Here is a 19,354-nt window from a genome sequence, read left to right on the forward strand (position 1 = left end):
TCATTTGAATTTCTTGTGAAAAATTTAACTGGCAATGATCAGAAACTATATAGCTATTTTCATATCCCCTAAAAATGTCGCATTATCCACGTTGAAAGCAAAAATCAAGTCTATTATCCCGTATCCTCCTTTGTTATGATGTCACTTTACACATTACAAGCGCATTATTCTGCGCGAACTATAAATGACCTCAAAATGTATACCCAGCTAAGACCGGACTGTGATGCAATGTATAATACCAACAACGTATATGAAAAACAATACATCTTACCCACTACTGTTTTATTACAAAATACATTATGCTGTCTTTTTTTCTCATTAATTTCAAGTTCTTTTTAAAGAACATTTTGAATGTTAAAAAAGAAACTTTCGTTATATAAGATGGATTAAATTTTTGTACAAAACTACGACGTGTAAAAAATCAGTCAATAAAAACTCAATGACTTCTAATATATTTATGACTAATGTAACTTTACGATAATGTTTGAAAATATGTCGTATAACAAAACTGTAACTCCCTTTCAATATATGAAATATATCATATTATAATAATAAAAAAATGCCGATATGTTATCGAACAAGCCGTAGTGGTTGTAGTCTTGCGAGGCTACGCATATCTTTCTGATTAAGTAAATTTTTATATTCATTCCTAAAAAGATAACAAAATCTTTATAAATTGAACCATCTTCGAATCAAAACTGGTCCCAGTAAACATCGATTTAAGTTTTTTTGGTTTCCTTTAAAAGGTAAATTAACGGAGAGTGTTCTTAGCAATCAAGTGTCTTAGGTTTCCGTGTCAAGTGTCTTAGGCGATGATCTTCAAATTCGATTCAGTTTGGAAAAGGTATGACGCATAAATAATTACTATGGAAATGAATGGTAAAATAAACCTGGTTCAATTAATTTCGAAAAGGGAATTGGTAAAATAATTAGGTAATTCAAAACAATAATTCGAAGGAACAAAGTCAACTCAAATATTTCAATTTCAATTAAAATATTTACAAAAATTTGACCCAAAAAATAATAGCTCTCTAAGTATCCTTTTCATCTCATCTGATGTCCTTGACCATCACTTTGATATTGATTTAAATAGGAGTGTTATAAGTTTAAAGTGTTTATCTGTGAGTTTGTGTGTTTCTCAGTGGCATCGTAGCCCCTAAACCATCGAACCGACTCGATTGAGAACATTTTATATCAAAGTTTTCAAAAATCGGTTTACAAGGAATAAATCCCTTTTTTTCCGGGGTTTTTTTAATTTGGTAAATTTCACTTGTTATATAATGATTATGATGAATAACAATAAGATGTAAAAGTAATTTTAAAGATAGTATTTATATCATACTAGCTTGGTATCCGCAAGCCCATCCTTCACGGAGTTTAAAAGTAACAGCCACTACAATATAGCCTCCACCTCTCTTGCTCTCAACTTTTCCCTTCCATTACACTCGAAATAGGTGTAGGGATTGTTTTACATAGGTAAAATATATGTACAGATTTTAATTCTTTTTAAATGTTAATTATTCTTCATTCCTTGAGTGTATCAGAACAGGTGGTCATAAATTGTATCTCGTTCACCATTTTTAACCACCGAACCCATAAGAGAGTGTTATAAGTTTAACCTCTATGTGTGTGTGTGTGTGTTTGCCTGTCTGTCTGTTGCATCGTTGCGCCTAAACGGATGAACCGATTTTGATTTTTTTGTTTCTTTTGAAAGGAAATGTTTCAAGTGCGAGTTTAGGGTTCCGTACTCGGAACAATTAAAAAATAGGCGACAATTCTCAAAATTGGTTCAGTTATTCGGAGAAGGCTCTAAGAAAAAAGGAAATTGAATGCAAAGTGTTCTTAGATATGTTTCATGTGCGAAGTTGGCGTTCCACTATCCGAAAAATTTGTCGAGGGTTTTTTAAATTTAGTAAATTTCACAATTTTGTGCGCTTAAAAGATTATATTATTTTACAGTTTCATTCAAATCCATTCAGTAGTTTTTTCGTGAAAGCGTAACAAAAACCCACATAAGCTAACTTTCACATTTTTAATATACAGGAATTACCTTCACGTAAAAAAACTAGGAATTGGTGACGTCTTTATAACGTAGTCATTATATAAAATAATAAATATTCATTAGGTCATTATTTTCTCAACTATCATGAAACAAGAAAAATATTTCAAGGAACCGTTGAATGACCCACTATTATTTTCACCAGCTTTTTAAGCTACAATTTTTCGAAAAGACTAAGTAAGAAATTTCTTTCACTGCATAAAAACGCTATAGATATTTTTCATCAAAATTTGGAAAATTTTATAGAGAAAGTTTTGTACAGCTTTACTGATGTTAAATATTTTCATTCAAGTAAATAATCCCATTTTCTAGATTAGATTTGATCTCGTTTGATGTGTGATACAGAAATTTTCAATGAACGGTGTGAAATTATAATTACAAACATAATTTCTTATAAGAAATCAGGTCCTTTTTTAACCCCCCTCCCACTAAAAATGAAGGGTTATTATAAGTTTGACCGCTATGTGTATGCATCGGTCTGTCTGTCTGTCTTTGACATCGTAGCGCCTAAACGGATTAACCGATTTTGATTTTTTTTTGTTTCTTTTGAAAGGTAATTTAATGGAGAGTGTTCTGAGCTACTAAAATGTTAGTTAAGGGTTCCGACCCGGAAAAAACTGAAAAATTGACGATGATCTTCATATACGGATCAGTTTGGAAAAGGCTTTAAGGAAAAAGGTAATTTAATGGATGGAGAGTGTTCTTAAATATGTTTCAAGTGCAAGTTTAGTGTTCCTTACCCGAAAAATTTGCTGAGGAATTTTTAAATTTTGTAGATTTTATTTGTGAAATTAATCGTCATAAAATCTCAATAGGCAATGCCAGCGTACTTTTTTTGTTATTATTTGCAACCAGCCAAAAGTTTATGTAGACACAATCGACTATGAGAGGGAAATTATAAAGGAAAATTTACAGTATTTTTTTTATCTTTGTGTTTCCAGGATCGATAAAGGTAAGTATAGGTTAATACAGAAAAGGTTTTAGTCACGGCTTGAAGGTCAACATGAAAAACCACCTTTTACATTCTTTTGTCTACCGTGTATGTTGAAAGAAAGTTATGACTACACAATATTGAAAAAATGGCAGAGAGTTTCTTTATATAAATTTTTATAAGTAAGTATATGAAAACAAGAAACATCATAAATTTATAAATTTACAGGGTAAAAACAATAACTTTCTTTCAGAGAGTTAAAAAAAAAAAGAGACGAAAAGTTACTACTATTGCTTACACATTGATATTATTATAAAATTGATAATATATCTTCATATGAGAAATAAATGTGCCTACACTTTTATTTTACGTATAAAATCTTATTCTTGTGGTATGGTGTAGTTTGTAAAATTTTATGTGAGCTACAATATTGACAACTACACCAACTGAGAACTGATAAAGCTAAATTGATTGGTCTTTTAACACACCATTGCCATATATACTTATAATGTGTCATCAAGAATTTTATATCCGTGATATTATGTACATATTGTATTTCTGCAATATGATGAAATTTTCATTAAAACATTTGATTTGTAAAAAATGGTAGTTTTTGCTATGGACACTACACAAAGATACTCAACTTAAATGAGAAAATTGACAAAATTTGACAACAAAATAGCAGAAATATTAGCGTCGATGCAGAAATGATAGCCTCGAAGTATAATAAATAGGAGTAAATTAATTACAGTATGATATTTGCCTTATTTTAATCTCTATCTCTGTGCAAAAGGAACACAACTGCCATATTTTTTTTGGTAGATATTAGGTTACATGGAGTTGAGTTTCCTTGCTTGTATACTGTCCATGGTTTTTGCCATGAGCCATGATTGTCTTGAACTATTTATCGATTCCACATATTCTTTAAAGTGTCTAAGCAGTGAGGTAAGCAGGTTAAATTTTTTAAGGAAACTTGTATATCCGTTCATAACTATCTGGCACAGCGATTTTAAGAAATCTTAGACCGATTGGACTAGCTTTTATGTATTTGGGGAAGATTTTAGCGTTAAGGTCGACAAGGCATTTCAATACCAAAACGAAAGTGATCCAAAAAATCTGAAATTTTATGTGTCAGTTACGGAGGAGTGTGTCAGTTAATTTCATATGTCTTCTGTATAAATTTAAATTCAATTCTCAATATGGTTTTCGAGAAATTAATAATGAAAACCAGCCCTTTTTACGTGTTTGTATATGGAGTCGTAATAAATGTTGGTTTTTAGTCAATAAGGACTTTTATAAACGTTATCATTTACAAAAAAAAAAAAAAAAAAAAAACTTTTATCAGTAATCCTCAAGCTTTAAGTTTAATAGTTATACCAAACTTAAGAACTTTCTCGGTCCATTATTAAACAATTTAAATAAAACTGTGCATCAGTAAAAAAATAAACGCAAAACTTAAACCATTGTAAGTGTTATTACTGTACCATTACATGTGTTACAGTAAGACTTAAAATGATAAAACACGGGAAAATGTGAAAATAAAAATGATACCAAAAATTTTAAATTGTATGTATCAATTAATCACCCTTTCATGCGTCTTTTGTGAAAAATTAATATCGATTTTTTTGTACGGTTTATGAGAAATGTGCTCTTTTGTTGGTAAAAACACTGCCTTTGATAGCTAATTTCTCATAAACCGTACGATAGAGAATCGAAATACCTTAAACTTATCTTTCTTAGAATACGAGAGTCATAAGTCGGTATATAAATTTTCTTCACTGCTGACTATACATAACTACAATATAATATTTATTTATTTTTATCTGGAGCTTTTTACAAGAATTTACTGTAGTTATATTTTTAAGTATTTATTTATTTATTTACTTTTTTTTGTTCTAGGTAATCCATTGTTTTGAAACAACACACAACATAATGTATTTAATGAAGATCATTGGATGGATCATAATTCGTAAGTTTGATGCCTAAAGTTATTGTCAAAAATAAATTTGTATTGGAAAAAAATATGAAGGAAACCACAAAAATTTATTTCATTTGTCGATGTTGCATACCCAACTTTATTAGAGATTGAGATAAACTTGCCACTTTATGCAAATAAACATAAGCAACTCAGAGAATTCTCATAGTTTCACAGTGTTTAGAAATTCCAAAGCATAATCCCGAAAATGGGAGGGCTTCATAAATTTGGTCTCATTTTATCTAATACTTACTTGATATCCACTTCACTGGGCTTAAAAGTAAAAATCACCCCTTTACAGTCTAAACCTTTTTTGATTTCACTTACCTCCCTTCCATAACACTCGAAGGGATTGTTTTACACAGCCAAAATATATATATGCCCAGTTTTAATTTTTTTAAGTGTAAAATAATCATAATTCATTGAATATTTCAGAAAAGATGGCCATGAACTGTTGACATTAATTATATGAAATTTTTACAGAAATCTTTAATTTAAGGTTCAAATTGATGATCAGAGAGAGATAGAGTAGTAAGTAGAAGAGTCAGCCCACTCCTGGCGCAAAAGAATGGTACACTTTTCAAAAAAGGGCAAACCTAGGTGAATGTTGGAAACCTCGGTTGAATGCGAAGTTGGAGGGGATAGATGACGTCATTGACCAATAGTAAATCAAGATGGCGTTGGGAGGTGTGGTGGGGCGTGGCTGACAGAGCGTTAGTGTGTTTCTTGGCGGAAGTGGGGCTTAAAGTGGTGGGCGCGGTTTTGGAAGTGGGGGTTAAAGGGGGCGGGAATTGGACGTTAGATGAGATAATCGAGCCCACTTTCAACCCCAAAGTATGGTACACTTTTCCAAAAAGGGCAAACCTAGGTGAATGTTGGAAACCTCGGCATTGACCAATAGTAAATCAAGATGGCGTCGGGAGGTGTGGTGTTGGGGAATAATGGCTGCCTAAGCATTGATGACGTCATTGGCTTTGACCAATAGTAGCACTGTAAAAATCAAGATGGCGTCGGGAGGTGTGGTTGAATTGGTGGGGAGGAATGGCTGCCTAAGCATAAACGGGAAATTACCAGGTGACGTCATTGGCTTTGACCAATAGTGGTGCTTGACGGGGAGTGAACGGGGGGCGGGACGTTGACATTAGTCAGCAATTTTCAAGAATATGTTAATTTGACCTTGAAAAATATTGTAATTTGACACTTTAAATATACATGATAAAATTCAAGATACGTGACCGGATGTTAATATTTTTTTATGATTAAGCAATGTAATATGACACTTGAAATTTACATAATAAAAATACATGTTCAAACTTGTTTGAATGGACTTTGATCTTAAAATAATTTTACACGTGTCAGCAATTTTCAAGAATATGTTAAATTGACCTTGAAAAATATGATATCATCATCTTGTAACAAGTTCAAACTTGTTTGAAATAATTTTACATGTGTCAAAACACGTGACCGGATATTAATATTTTTTTATGATTAAGCAATGTAATATGACACTTGAAATTTACATAATAAAAATACATGTTCAAACTTGTTTGAATGGACTTTGATCTTAAAATAATTTTACACGTGTCAGCTATTCTCAAGAATATGTTGAAATAGATTTGACCTTGAAAAATATGATATCATCATCCTGTTACAAGTTCAAACTTGTTTGAATAAAAATACATGTTCAAACTTGTTTGAACATGTTTAAACTTGTTTGAATCGTATTAGATCTTAAAATAATTTTACACGTGTTATGAGATTAGAATAAAGGTTTTATTTAATAAAAATCTTATAAATATTTTTTTTTTATTTATTAATGATTAAAATTTACATTTTAAAAAAAATTTACAGAAAAAAATTATTATTATGAATCTGAAAAAACACACAAAGTATTGGTGACACTACAGTTCAATAAATTCATCAAATCCATTCCTATAACGACCTGCATTCATAGAGAAATTTTTCATTATTACAACAAATCCATTTGGTGAACTCCAACAATGTCGACATAAATCATGAAATTTTTGAAAATTCATATCAGAGCCAACATGATCGTAGAATATGTGTTTTAGATTCATTTCGTCCGTTTTGAATAACACCAAGCAATTAACATTGTCCCTTATGTTATGCTTTGGAACACGTGCGTAGCTCTGACATAGATAGAAACAATCAATTTTTCGATGACGGCCCATACTAAAGTATTCTCTAATTCTCTGTTGTGAATGACAGCTCACATCATCAAAAATGAAAAGACTTTTTTCTCGAGCTTCATTCGGACTAAGAATTTCACTAGTATCACTAAATGGAAAATATCCAACCCCTTCCACTAATTTTAAAGTCTCTTCTAGTAATTGATATTTCGGTTGGTAAAGAGATTTACTGTACACATAAATGTTTTCAAAGCGTAAACCGTTTTCATCATAAATTAAATTCAACATAACATTGGTTTTACCACAACCACTAGGGCCACATATTATTGTTCGTAGTGAATCTGAAAATAGAGGACCATGATATGTTTGTGTGTCTGTATTTTCTGGTATTAAATTTTCAACACTCAGAGCGGGTTGTTGTTTATGAAAACGCATTTTTAATGTAACTAAGACTAAAATTTCAATACAACCCATTTTATAAACATTTAAATATATGTGAACTTAATTGTTTAAATCATTTAGTAGTATGTCACATCAGAAGCAACAACACAAAGGAAGAGGTATTGTTAACACACTTATAAATAAATTACCGTTTGAGTTACACATACCAACTTATCAATATTGTGGACCTGGAACTAAGCTGGCAGAACGATTAGCGCGTGGTGATAAACCAAAAAACGCATTGGATCAGGCTTGTATGGTACATGATATAGCATATTCAAAAAGTAAAGACTTAAAGGAGCGTCATCTAGCAGATAAACAATTAGCTGAAACCGCTTGGAAACGTGCCAAAGCATCTGATTCAACAATTGGTGAAAAAGCATCCGCTTTATTCGTTACAAGCGCCATGAAGGCAAAAACTTCACTTGGTATGGGATTAAAAAAGAAAAAGATGAAAAAGACAAAGAAAACTATAAACTTTACAGCATCAGTGCGAAAGGCACGAAATGCATTGAAAAAATCACAACCAACGGACTTAAAAGCAGCAGTAAAAATAGCAAAAGCAGCCGTGCGAGGTCAACGTATTAAAGCACCCACACGTGTAATACCAGTTCCAAAGTCTGGTGGTATACTTCCATTAATTCCAATATTCGCAGGACTCTCTGCTTTAGGTGCTTTGGCTGGCGGAGCGTCGGGTATTGCTAAAGCTGTTACAAATTATAAAAGTGCTCGTGATCAACTTAATGAGAGTCAAAGACACAACAAAACAATGGAAGCTATAGCAATGGGTAAAGGCTTGTATTTAAGACCGTACAACAAAGGCATGGGATTATATTTAGCAAAAAACTAATTGAAACGCTACCACGTAGAGCACTTTACGATACGGAGCTACGTGCGTATGCTAAACAATTTAAAATTCCGTATTTTCGTGGTGTTTTTATGCGTGACACCCTACCCAAAAGACCATATAAATATGAAACAGGAATTATCAACCATGATGTATCCAAAAATAGTGGTACACACTGGACGGCATATAAAAAGTACAATCGAAGTGTCATCTATTATGATAGTTTTGGAAATTTGAGACCGCCAGTGGAAGTCATTAAATATTTTAACGGATGTGACATTCAATATAATTTTGATAGGCAACAACAGTTTAATACTCCGATTTGTGGACATCTATGTATACAATTTTTATTAAATAAATAAACCAGCAAGTCTTGTATTCACTTCATTCAAAATCAAGATGTCATACATGCTTACTTTTACAGGGAATAGCTCTTTTTTAACAACAGACTATTCTCCACCAATTGAATTAGATAAAAATGAAAATTATGAAATGGGTCTAGTAGATTTACAAGGGTACAATTCCATACCTAATATACACAGCTACAATAACATGTTTTATTACGATGATAAAGTCATAGAAATACCACCAGGATCTTATGAAGTTGAAGATATTGAACGTTATTTAAAAGAAGCTGTAGGTGATGAGGTGACACTACAAATAAATGCTAATACAAATACTTTAAAATGTGAAATAAAGTGTACCGTGATAATAAACTGTGAACCATCAGATTCTGTTTTTCGCATGTTGGGATTTAATAAACGAAAACTAGATGCAAATAAAAGACATGAAAGTGACAATACAGTTAATATTTTACCTGTAGAAACAATTTATGTTCAATGTAATATTACAAATGGATCGTATCATAACAATGAAATCAGTCACACATTGTTTCATTTTTCACCAAATCTACCACCAGGTTATAAAATTGTGATACATCCTATGAATGTTATTTATTTACCAATCAACTGTCAAACTATAAGCAACATTACGCTCACGTTAGTGGACCAAACTGGTAAATTAGTTAACTTTCGAGGTGAAAACATTACAATTGGATTACACTTGAAAAAGATATAATGGGTTTTGTATTTAATCATCCTACACGTTATGCTGGAGGCAGTGTTTCTACAAACCGTCTCATAAAACAACCTCAATCGAGCAACAATAGAATAAATAATCACAAACAGTTATCATACGAAAATAGAAAATTTCTTCAATCAATTGGCTTAAAACTAAAACGGCCAATTGTTGGGTAAAATTTAGTTGCTGGTTTAAAATAAAGAAATCAGTTATACGAATAAAATTCAATTGTATTAAGAAGAAGAAGAAGAATGGCAGAAATACTAGAAGTGACCAATGTACCTGGGTACGATAATGTTATTACAGGATTAGAGTATCACAACCACCAAGCTTATAATTCATCGAAATTTGAATCAAGCGATGAGAGTAGAATTTGCATTCAATCACAAGACTTGTACACATTACCAAGTGAAAGTGTTTTAAATATCGAAGGTCAAGTGACTGATGATGATGATACAAATGTAGCCAGCTTCATATCGAATGCTATATCATTTATGTTTCATGAAATTCGTTATGAAATTGGTGGTAAGGTAATTGATGTGATTAATAACGTAGGCATCGTTAGCACTATAAAAAACTATCTATCCCTAAACGAAAATCAAAGTAAAGCTTTAGAGAATGCTGGCTTTGGTGAAAATTTTAAAAAGAATGCTGTTGGTTACTTCAATGTTCGTATTCCGTTGAAAATGTATATGGGTTTTTTTGAAGATTATCCTAAAATTCTCGTAAACATGAAACAAGAAATCGTTATTGTTCGTGCAAATGATGATATTAATTGTTTTACCTCAACTGTCGCAACAAGCAAACCTAAAATTAAAATCAACAAATTAGAATGGTGTGTTCCATACGTTAAAGTGTCTGATAAAATGCGAGTCGAATTATACAACTTAGTCAATCAAAATGATGATTTGAGGTTATGGTTTCGATCAATGGAATGTCTACTTATACCAGAACTACCATTAACTGATAGACATGTGTGGAGTGTTAAAACTAGTGTAGAATGTCCTAACTACGCTGTTATCTGTTTCCAAACAAATCGTGACCGCAACATTTTAAAAGATTCCAGTCAGTTTGACCATTGTAACATAACAAATTTGAAAGTCTATTTAAATGGTGAAGCCTACCCATATGTGAATTTGAATCTAAATTACACAAATAATCAAACAGCGTTACTGTATGAAATGTATTGTAATTTTCAAAAATCGTACTATAGACGCTCTATAACAGAACCATTGCTAGATAAAGAAACGTTTATAAATAAATCACCTCTATTTGTCATTGACTGTTCTAAGCATCCAGAGTCACTTAAATCTACAACAGTGGACTTGCGCGTTGAGTTTGAAGCTAGTGTTAATTTCCCAGCTAAAACGCGTGCGTATTGTATAGTGTTCCATGATCGATTATTTAAATACAATCCACTCACGAATATTGTGAATAGAGTAGTTTAAAATGGCGTACATAGTGGACGTACAGGGTTTCAAAGTAAACAATGAATTCATCGTTAAAGAACTTAGTTTTGTGGATACAAATGGGAACCATTTTGGACATTATGTATTCAAACCACCATTTCCATTTAACACATTAAGTGATTCAGATAAGAAACAAACAATTTGGCTCTCAAATAATTACCATGGCTTATACTGGAATCAAGGAGCCACCGATTATTGCGAGTTATCAACCATTTTAACACATATTGCTAATCATAATGTAATATACTGCAAAGGTGAAGAAAAGAAAATTTGGATTAAAAAATTAATTCGAAATTCAACAAGGGCAGTCCACATTGAAAATTTGGATGGTGGAAAACCACTCCATAAGAATGACAGTGTATCAAAAGCTCTATGCATCTATCAACATAAACATTGTACTACAAATATTATTATGTATTTATTACATTATTTTTTTAATAGATCTTTATACGGAGGTGCTTGTTGTTGATAAATTAGTGTTAATGATTAAAAAAGTTTTAACAATAAATAATATTAAAAAATAAAATAATTGTCTTTATTCATATTTTGTATTTTGTTTTAATCTAAAATTGTAATTTTTTTTAAATAAAATTTTTTTTTTATCTTATCTGTAGTACAAGTTGATTTATTATTCCTTATAAAGAGCATATTATATAGGTTGATTGATGATACTTGTTAGGTTATTAAGCGCTGTTTATCAACTGTATAGGTCATTTAACTTGTGAGCTTTCATGTGATAACATGCTTCAGACAACGAAACAGCTAGCTAAGTTGAGTGATATTATACAGAAAAAGTATAACGCACTCAAAGCTGATGAACAAACAGCGACCATTTCATTAGAAAAAACATTTAAGCCCATCACTGATCCGTTGAATCAGCTAGTAGAAAAACAAGAGAACAAAAACGATTTTACTCGAATTAATATAAAACGCAAGATAGAAGATGATACCTTAGAAGATAATAAAGATGAACTATTAAATTATACGCCAATGAAGGCTCGAAAATTATTTGAAGATACTCCAGTAGTCACAAAACAAAATCTATCAGACACCTATGAGGATGATGCATTACACACTCCTGATGTTGTATTTAGGGAGATTATAAAATCACCAGAGAATAATCAGCATGCACTTCAGCATTTTACAAAGACTTATGGAGATATGGCCGGTAAATACATTTATTTTATATTATCGAATAAAGATGATAAGCTTATCGATAATATTTACGGATTACGTTATGATAATGCTGCTGATAGATTATATGTAGGTAATTCAGTTGTTCACATTAAGCATAACGATATACAAGTCAACGAAAAATGGTACGACGGGACATCAGGTTTATATGAGCTTTTAGTAAAACAGATACCAAAACATTATTCAGAGCAAGACATGCGTAACTATTTAGAAATTGTAACATCAACAAACGCTTATAGACGGAATTATGACTCTCGGGGTCAAATTCAAGGAACTAGAGGTTTAAAGTATAAAAAAATCATTAAGAAACATCTATACCCATCGGCTCCTGCTTCTGGTAGCGGTCTAACATTATCACGAGTAACTAATAATCCCATAGATTATGTGTACTGGAATACAATCGACGAACTTTGCGACAGATTACGGCTGTTATGCGCATCACGTGACGCGGGGAATTTCAGCCATCAAAATGAAATCAATAGTTTGATACAAGAGTTAAGGGAAGAAAATATAATATACTGAAAACCAGATTGGTTTCTAAACAGACCAGTATTAAACAGGTCAAACCAGTATTAAACAGACCTGTTTCTAAACACACTAGTATTAAACAGATACAGACCAGTATTAAACAGGTCAAAACCAGTATTAAACAGATACAGACCAGTATTAAACAGGTCAAAACCAGTATTAAACAGATACAGATCAGTATTAAACAGGTCAAAACCAGTATTAAACAGGTTAAAACCAGTATTAAACAGATACAGACCAGTATTAAACTGGTCAAAACCAGTATTAAACAGATACAGACCAGTATTAAACAGGTTAAAACCAGTATTAAACAGATACAGACCAGTATTAAACAGGTCAAAACCAGTATTAAACAGATACAGACCAGTTTTAAACAGGTTAAAACCAGTATTAAACAGATACAGACCAGTATTAAACAGGTCAAAACCAGTATTAAACAGATACAGACCAGTATTAAACAGGTCAAAACCAGTATTAAACAGGTCAAAACCAGTATTAAACAGATACAGATCAGTATTAAACAGGTCAAAACCAGTATTAAACAGATACAGATCAGTATTAAACAGCTCAAAACCAGTATTAAACAGATACAGACCAGTATTAAACAGACCTGTTTAGATACAGAGCAGTATTAAACCGAGCTGTTTCTTATTAGACCTGTTTAGATTTTATATTTATTATATGTAATTATTAAAATTAGATCATAACCTATTGAGAACTCAGTATGAACGGTATAGATAAATTTGGATGTTCTCTCCTCAAAAATTATCAAGATTCATATACATCACATAATGAATCAATACTTCGATGTAATGGTGGTAATAATTGCTTCGATGCAAAACAAAGACGAATTGTGAATGTCGGGAAACCTATAAATAAGCAAGATGTTGTGAACTTGGAAAGTCTTGGACAGTGTTTGTCATTAGATGATAAAGAATCATACTTTGATGCAAAAAATAAAAAAATAAGTAATGTAGCAAGTCCAGAATTTTCAACTGATGCTGTGGATTTATACACCCTTATCAATCATGTTAGTGATAAAATCAATAACACTACTGAAATATTTAACGAGAATCTGAAAAAATTAAATGGTTATTTTCGAATATCAATACGTAATACACAACCAACAAAATTTTATTCAGATCCAACTACTGATTTTGCATGGTATATATTGGAAAATAATACAAGAGTTTATGTATTTAGATTCCCAATCTCTGTGATGATACATCATTTAGATATTAAACCAACATACTGTGAGGTCTTCAAAAACGATACTATTATAGATAAAAATAAACTTAATACATTAAAATCAAACGATTATTTAACGTTTGGTATTCCTAAAAGTTTCATGACTACAAAATCTGTTCCATGGCATTAGTGACATCCACCGCACTCTTGGATTTTAGTGGCATAGCCCAGCTATATTTGGAGAAGCAATCGATGACCACCAAAATATATTTAAAGTTGGTATTTTGTCTTGCATACGGGATCATTTCTACCAAATCAGCTTGAAATAAATCATTGAGTCCCTTAATGATTACACGCCTTCTTGGATAATTACGTCGAGCTGGTTTATGTAGCTCATTCACAACAATTCGTCTTTTATCCATCTATTAATCTATATTTTATACCAATGTCAACATATAGTAACATGGAATCAGATTTTGTAGTCATGAAACTTTTAGGAATACCAAACGTTAAATAATCGTTTGATTTTAATGTATTAAGTTTATTTTTATCTATAATAGTATCGTTTTTGAAGACCTCACAGTATGTTGGTTTAATATCTAAATGATGTATCATCACAGAGATTGGGAATCTAAATACATAAACTCTTGTATTATTTTCCAATATATACCATGCAAAATCAGTAGTTGGATCTGAATAAAATTTTGTTGGTTGTGTATTACGTATTGATATTCGAAAATAACCATTTAATTTTTTCAGATTCTCGTTAAATATTTCAGTAGTGTTATTGATTTTATCACTAACATGATTGATAAGGGTGTATAAATCCACAGCATCAGTTGAAAATTCTGGACTTGCTACATTACTTATTTTTTTATTTTTTGCATCAAAGTATGATTCTTTATCATCTAATGACAAACACTGTCCAAGACTTTCCAAGTTCACAACATCTTGCTTATTTATAGGTTTCCCGACATTCACAATTCGTCTTTGTTTTGCATCGAAGCAATTATTACCACCATTACATCGAAGTATTGATTCATTATGTGATGTATATGAATCTTGATAATTTTTGAGGAGAGAACATCCAAATTTATCTATACCGTTCATACTGAGTTCTCAATAGGTTATGATCTAATTTTAATAATTACATATAATAAATATAAAATCTAAACAGGTCTAATAAGAAACAGCTCGGTTTAATACTGCTCTGTATCTAAACAGGTCTGTTTAATACTGGTCTGTATCTGTTTAATACTGGTTTTGAGCTGTTTAATACTGATCTGTATCTGTTTAATACTGGTTTTGACCTGTTTAATACTGATCTGTATCTGTTTAATACTGGTTTTGACCTGTTTAATACTGGTTTTGACCTGTTTAATACTGGTCTGTATCTGTTTAATACTGGTTTTGACCTGTTTAATACTGGTTTTGACCTGTTTAATACTGGTCTGTATCTGTTTAATACTGGTTTTAACCTGTTTAAAACTGGTCTGTATCTGTTTAATACTGGTTTTGACCTGTTTAATACTGGTCTGTATCTGTTTAATACTGGTTTTAACCTGTTTAATACTGGTCTGTATCTGTTTAATACTGGTTTTGACCAGTTTAATACTGGTCTGTATCTGTTTAATACTGGTTTTAACCTGTTTAATACTGGTTTTGACCTGTTTAATACTGATCTGTATCTGTTTAATACTGGTTTTGACCTGTTTAATACTGGTCTGTATCTGTTTAATACTGGTTTTGACCTGTTTAATACTGGTCTGTATCTGTTTAATACTAGTGTGTTTAGAAACAGGTCTGTTTAATACTGGTTTGACCTGTTTAATACTGGTCTGTTTAGAAACCAATCTGGTTTTCAGTATATTATATTTTCTTCCCTTAACTCTTGTATCAAACTATTGATTTCATTTTGATGGCTGAAATTCCCCGCGTCACGTGATGCGCATAACAGCCGTAATCTGTCGCAAAGTTCGTCGATTGTATTCCAGTACACATAATCTATGGGATTATTAGTTACTCGTGATAATGTTAGACCGCTACCAGAAGCAGGAGCCGATGGGTATAGATGTTTCTTAATGATTTTTTTATACTTTAAACCTCTAGTTCCTTGAATTTGACCCCGAGAGTCATAATTCCGTCTATAAGCGTTTGTTGATGTTACAATTTCTAAATAGTTACGCATGTCTTGCTCTGAATAATGTTTTGGTATCTGTTTTACTAAAAGCTCATATAAACCTGATGTCCCGTCGTACCATTTTTCGTTGACTTGTATATCGTTATGCTTAATGTGAACAACTGAATTACCTACATATAATCTATCAGCAGCATTATCATAACGTAATCCGTAAATATTATCGATAAGCTTATCATCTTTATTCGATAATATAAAATAAATGTATTTACCGGCCATATCTCCATAAGTCTTTGTAAAATGCTGAAGTGCATGCTGATTATTCTCTGGTGATTTTATAATCTCCCTAAATACAACATCAGGAGTGTGTAATGCATCATCCTCATAGGTGTCTGATAGATTTTGTTTTGTGACTACTGGAGTATCTTCAAATAATTTTCGAGCCTTCATTGGCGTATAATTTAATAGTTCATCTTTATTATCTTCTAAGGTATCATCTTCTATCTTGCGTTTTATATTAATTCGAGTAAAATCGTTTTTGTTCTCTTGTTTTTCTACTAGCTGATTCAACGGATCAGTGATGGGCTTAAATGTTTTTTCTAATGAAATGGTCGCTGTTTGTTCATCAGCTTTGAGTGCGTTATACTTTTTCTGTATAATATCACTCAACTTAGCTAGCTGTTTCGTTGTCTGAAGCATGTTATCACATGAAAGCTCACAAGTTAAATGACCTATACAGTTGATAAACAGCGCTTAATAACCTAACAAGTATCATCAATCAACCTATATAATATGCTCTTTATAAGGAATAATAAATCAACTTGTACTACAGATAAGATAAAAAAAAAATTTTATTTAAAAAAAATTACAATTTTAGATTAAAACAAAATACAAAATATGAATAAAGACAATTATTTTATTTTTTAATATTATTTATTGTTAAAACTTTTTTAATCATTAACACTAATTTATCAACAACAAGCACCTCCGTATAAAGATCTATTAAAAAAATAATGTAATAAATACATAATAATATTTGTAGTACAATGTTTATGTTGATAGATGCATAGAGCTTTTGATACACTGTCATTCTTATGGAGTGGTTTTCCACCATCCAAATTTTCAATGTGGACTGCCCTTGTTGAATTTCGAATTAATTTTTTAATCCAAATTTTCTTTTCTTCACCTTTGCAGTATATTACATTATGATTAGCAATATGTGTTAAAATGGTTGATAACTCGCAATAATCGGTGGCTCCTTGATTCCAGTATAAGCCATGGTAATTATTTGAGAGCCAAATTGTTTGTTTCTTATCTGAATCACTTAATGTGTTAAATGGAAATGGTGGTTTGAATACATAATGTCCAAAATGGTTCCCATTTGTATCCACAAAACTAAGTTCTTTAACGATGAATTCATTGTTTACTTTGAAACCCTGTACGTCCACTATGTACGCCATTTTAAACTACTCTATTCACAATATTCGTGAGTGGATTGTATTTAAATAATCGATCATGGAACACTATACAATACGCACGCGTTTTAGCTGGGAAATTAACACTAGCTTCAAACTCAACGCGCAAGTCCACTGTTGTAGATTTAAGTGACTCTGGATGCTTAGAACAGTCAATGACAAATAGAGGTGATTTATTTATAAACGTTTCTTTATCTAGCAATGGTTCTGTTATAGAGCGTCTATAGTACGATTTTTGAAAATTACAATACATTTCATACAGTAACGCTGTTTGATTATTTGTGTAATTTAGATTCAAATTCACATATGGGTAGGCTTCACCATTTAAATAGACTTTCAAATTTGTTATGTTACAATGGTCAAACTGACTGGAATCTTTTAAAATGTTGCGGTCACGATTTGTTTGGAAACAGATAACAGCGTAGTTAGGACATTCTACACTAGTTTTAACACTCCACACATGTCTATCAGTTAATGGTAGTTCTGGTATAAGTAGACATTCCATTGATCGAAACCATAACCTCAAATCATCATTTTGATTGACTAAGTTGTATAATTCGACTCGCATTTTATCAGACACTTTAACGTATGGAACACACCATTCTAATTTGTTGATTTTAATTTTAGGTTTGCTTGTTGCGACAGTTGAGGTAAAACAATTAATATCATCATTTGCACGAACAATAACGATTTCTTGTTTCATGTTTACGAGAATTTTAGGATAATCTTCAAAAAAACCCATATACATTTTCAACGGAATACGAACATTGAAGTAACCAACAGCATTCTTTTTAAAATTTTCACCAAAGCCAGCATTCTCTAAAGCTTTACTTTGATTTTCGTTTAGGGATAGATAGTTTTTTATAGTGCTAACGATGCCTACGTTATTAATCACATCAATTACCTTACCACCAATTTCATAACGAATTTCATGAAACATAAATGATATAGCATTCGATATGAAGCTGGCTACATTTGTATCATCATCATCAGTCACTTGACCTTCGATATTTAAAACACTTTCACTTGGTAATGTGTACAAGTCTTGTGATTGAATGCAAATTCTACTCTCATCGCTTGATTCAAATTTCGATGAATTATAAGCTTGGTGGTTGTGATACTCTAATCCTGTAATAACATTATCGTACCCAGGTACATTGGTCACTTCTAGTATTTCTGCCATTCTTCTTCTTCTTCTTAATACAATTGAATTTTATTCGTATAACTGATTTCTTTATTTTAAACCAGCAACTAAATTTTACCCAACAATTGGCCGTTTTAGTTTTAAGCCAATTGATTGAAGAAATTTTCTATTTTCGTATGATAACTGTTTGTGATTATTTATTCTATTGTTGCTCGATTGAGGTTGTTTTATGAGACGGTTTGTAGAAACACTGCCTCCAGCATAACGTGTAGGATGATTAAATACAAAACCCATTATATCTTTTTCAAGTGTAATCCAATTGTAATGTTTTCACCTCGAAAGTTAACTAATTTACCAGTTTGGTCCACTAACGTGAGCGTAATGTTGCTTATAGTTTGACAGTTGATTGGTAAATAAATAACATTCATAGGATGTATCACAATTTTATAACCTGGTGGTAGATTTGGTGAAAAATGAAACAATGTGTGACTGATTTCATTGTTATGATACGATCCATTTGTAATATTACATTGAACATAAATTGTTTCTACAGGTAAAATATTAACTGTATTGTCACTTTCATGTCTTTTATTTGCATCTAGTTTTCGTTTATTAAATCCCAACATGCGAAAAACAGAATCTGATGGTTCACAGTTTATTATCACGGTACACTTTATTTCACATTTTAAAGTATTTGTATTAGCATTTATTTGTAGTGTCACCTCATCACCTACAG

General features: G+C 31.4%; 1 protein-coding gene across 4 annotated transcripts in view; it reads left to right on the plus strand.

Moving 5' to 3' along the window:
* The window catches only part of LOC123298038 (zwei Ig domain protein zig-8-like), a 498,844-nt gene that overhangs the window by 440,339 nt on the left and 39,151 nt on the right, over window positions 1-19,354 (plus strand). For 3 of the 4 annotated variants that reach the window (XM_044879910.1, XM_044879911.1, XM_044879912.1), the window contains one exon: window positions 4,890-4,959. The exons of the other annotated variant lie outside the window; for it this stretch is intronic. In XM_044879910.1, coding sequence (XP_044735845.1) covers window positions 4,890-4,959 — 70 coding nt within the window. The remainder of the gene's footprint in view (window positions 1-4,889; window positions 4,960-19,354) is intronic. 4 annotated transcript variants of the gene reach the window in all.

This window comes from Chrysoperla carnea, chromosome 4, assembly GCF_905475395.1.
Source record: "Chrysoperla carnea chromosome 4, inChrCarn1.1, whole genome shotgun sequence".
Lineage (NCBI taxonomy): Eukaryota > Metazoa > Arthropoda > Insecta > Neuroptera > Chrysopidae > Chrysoperla > Chrysoperla carnea.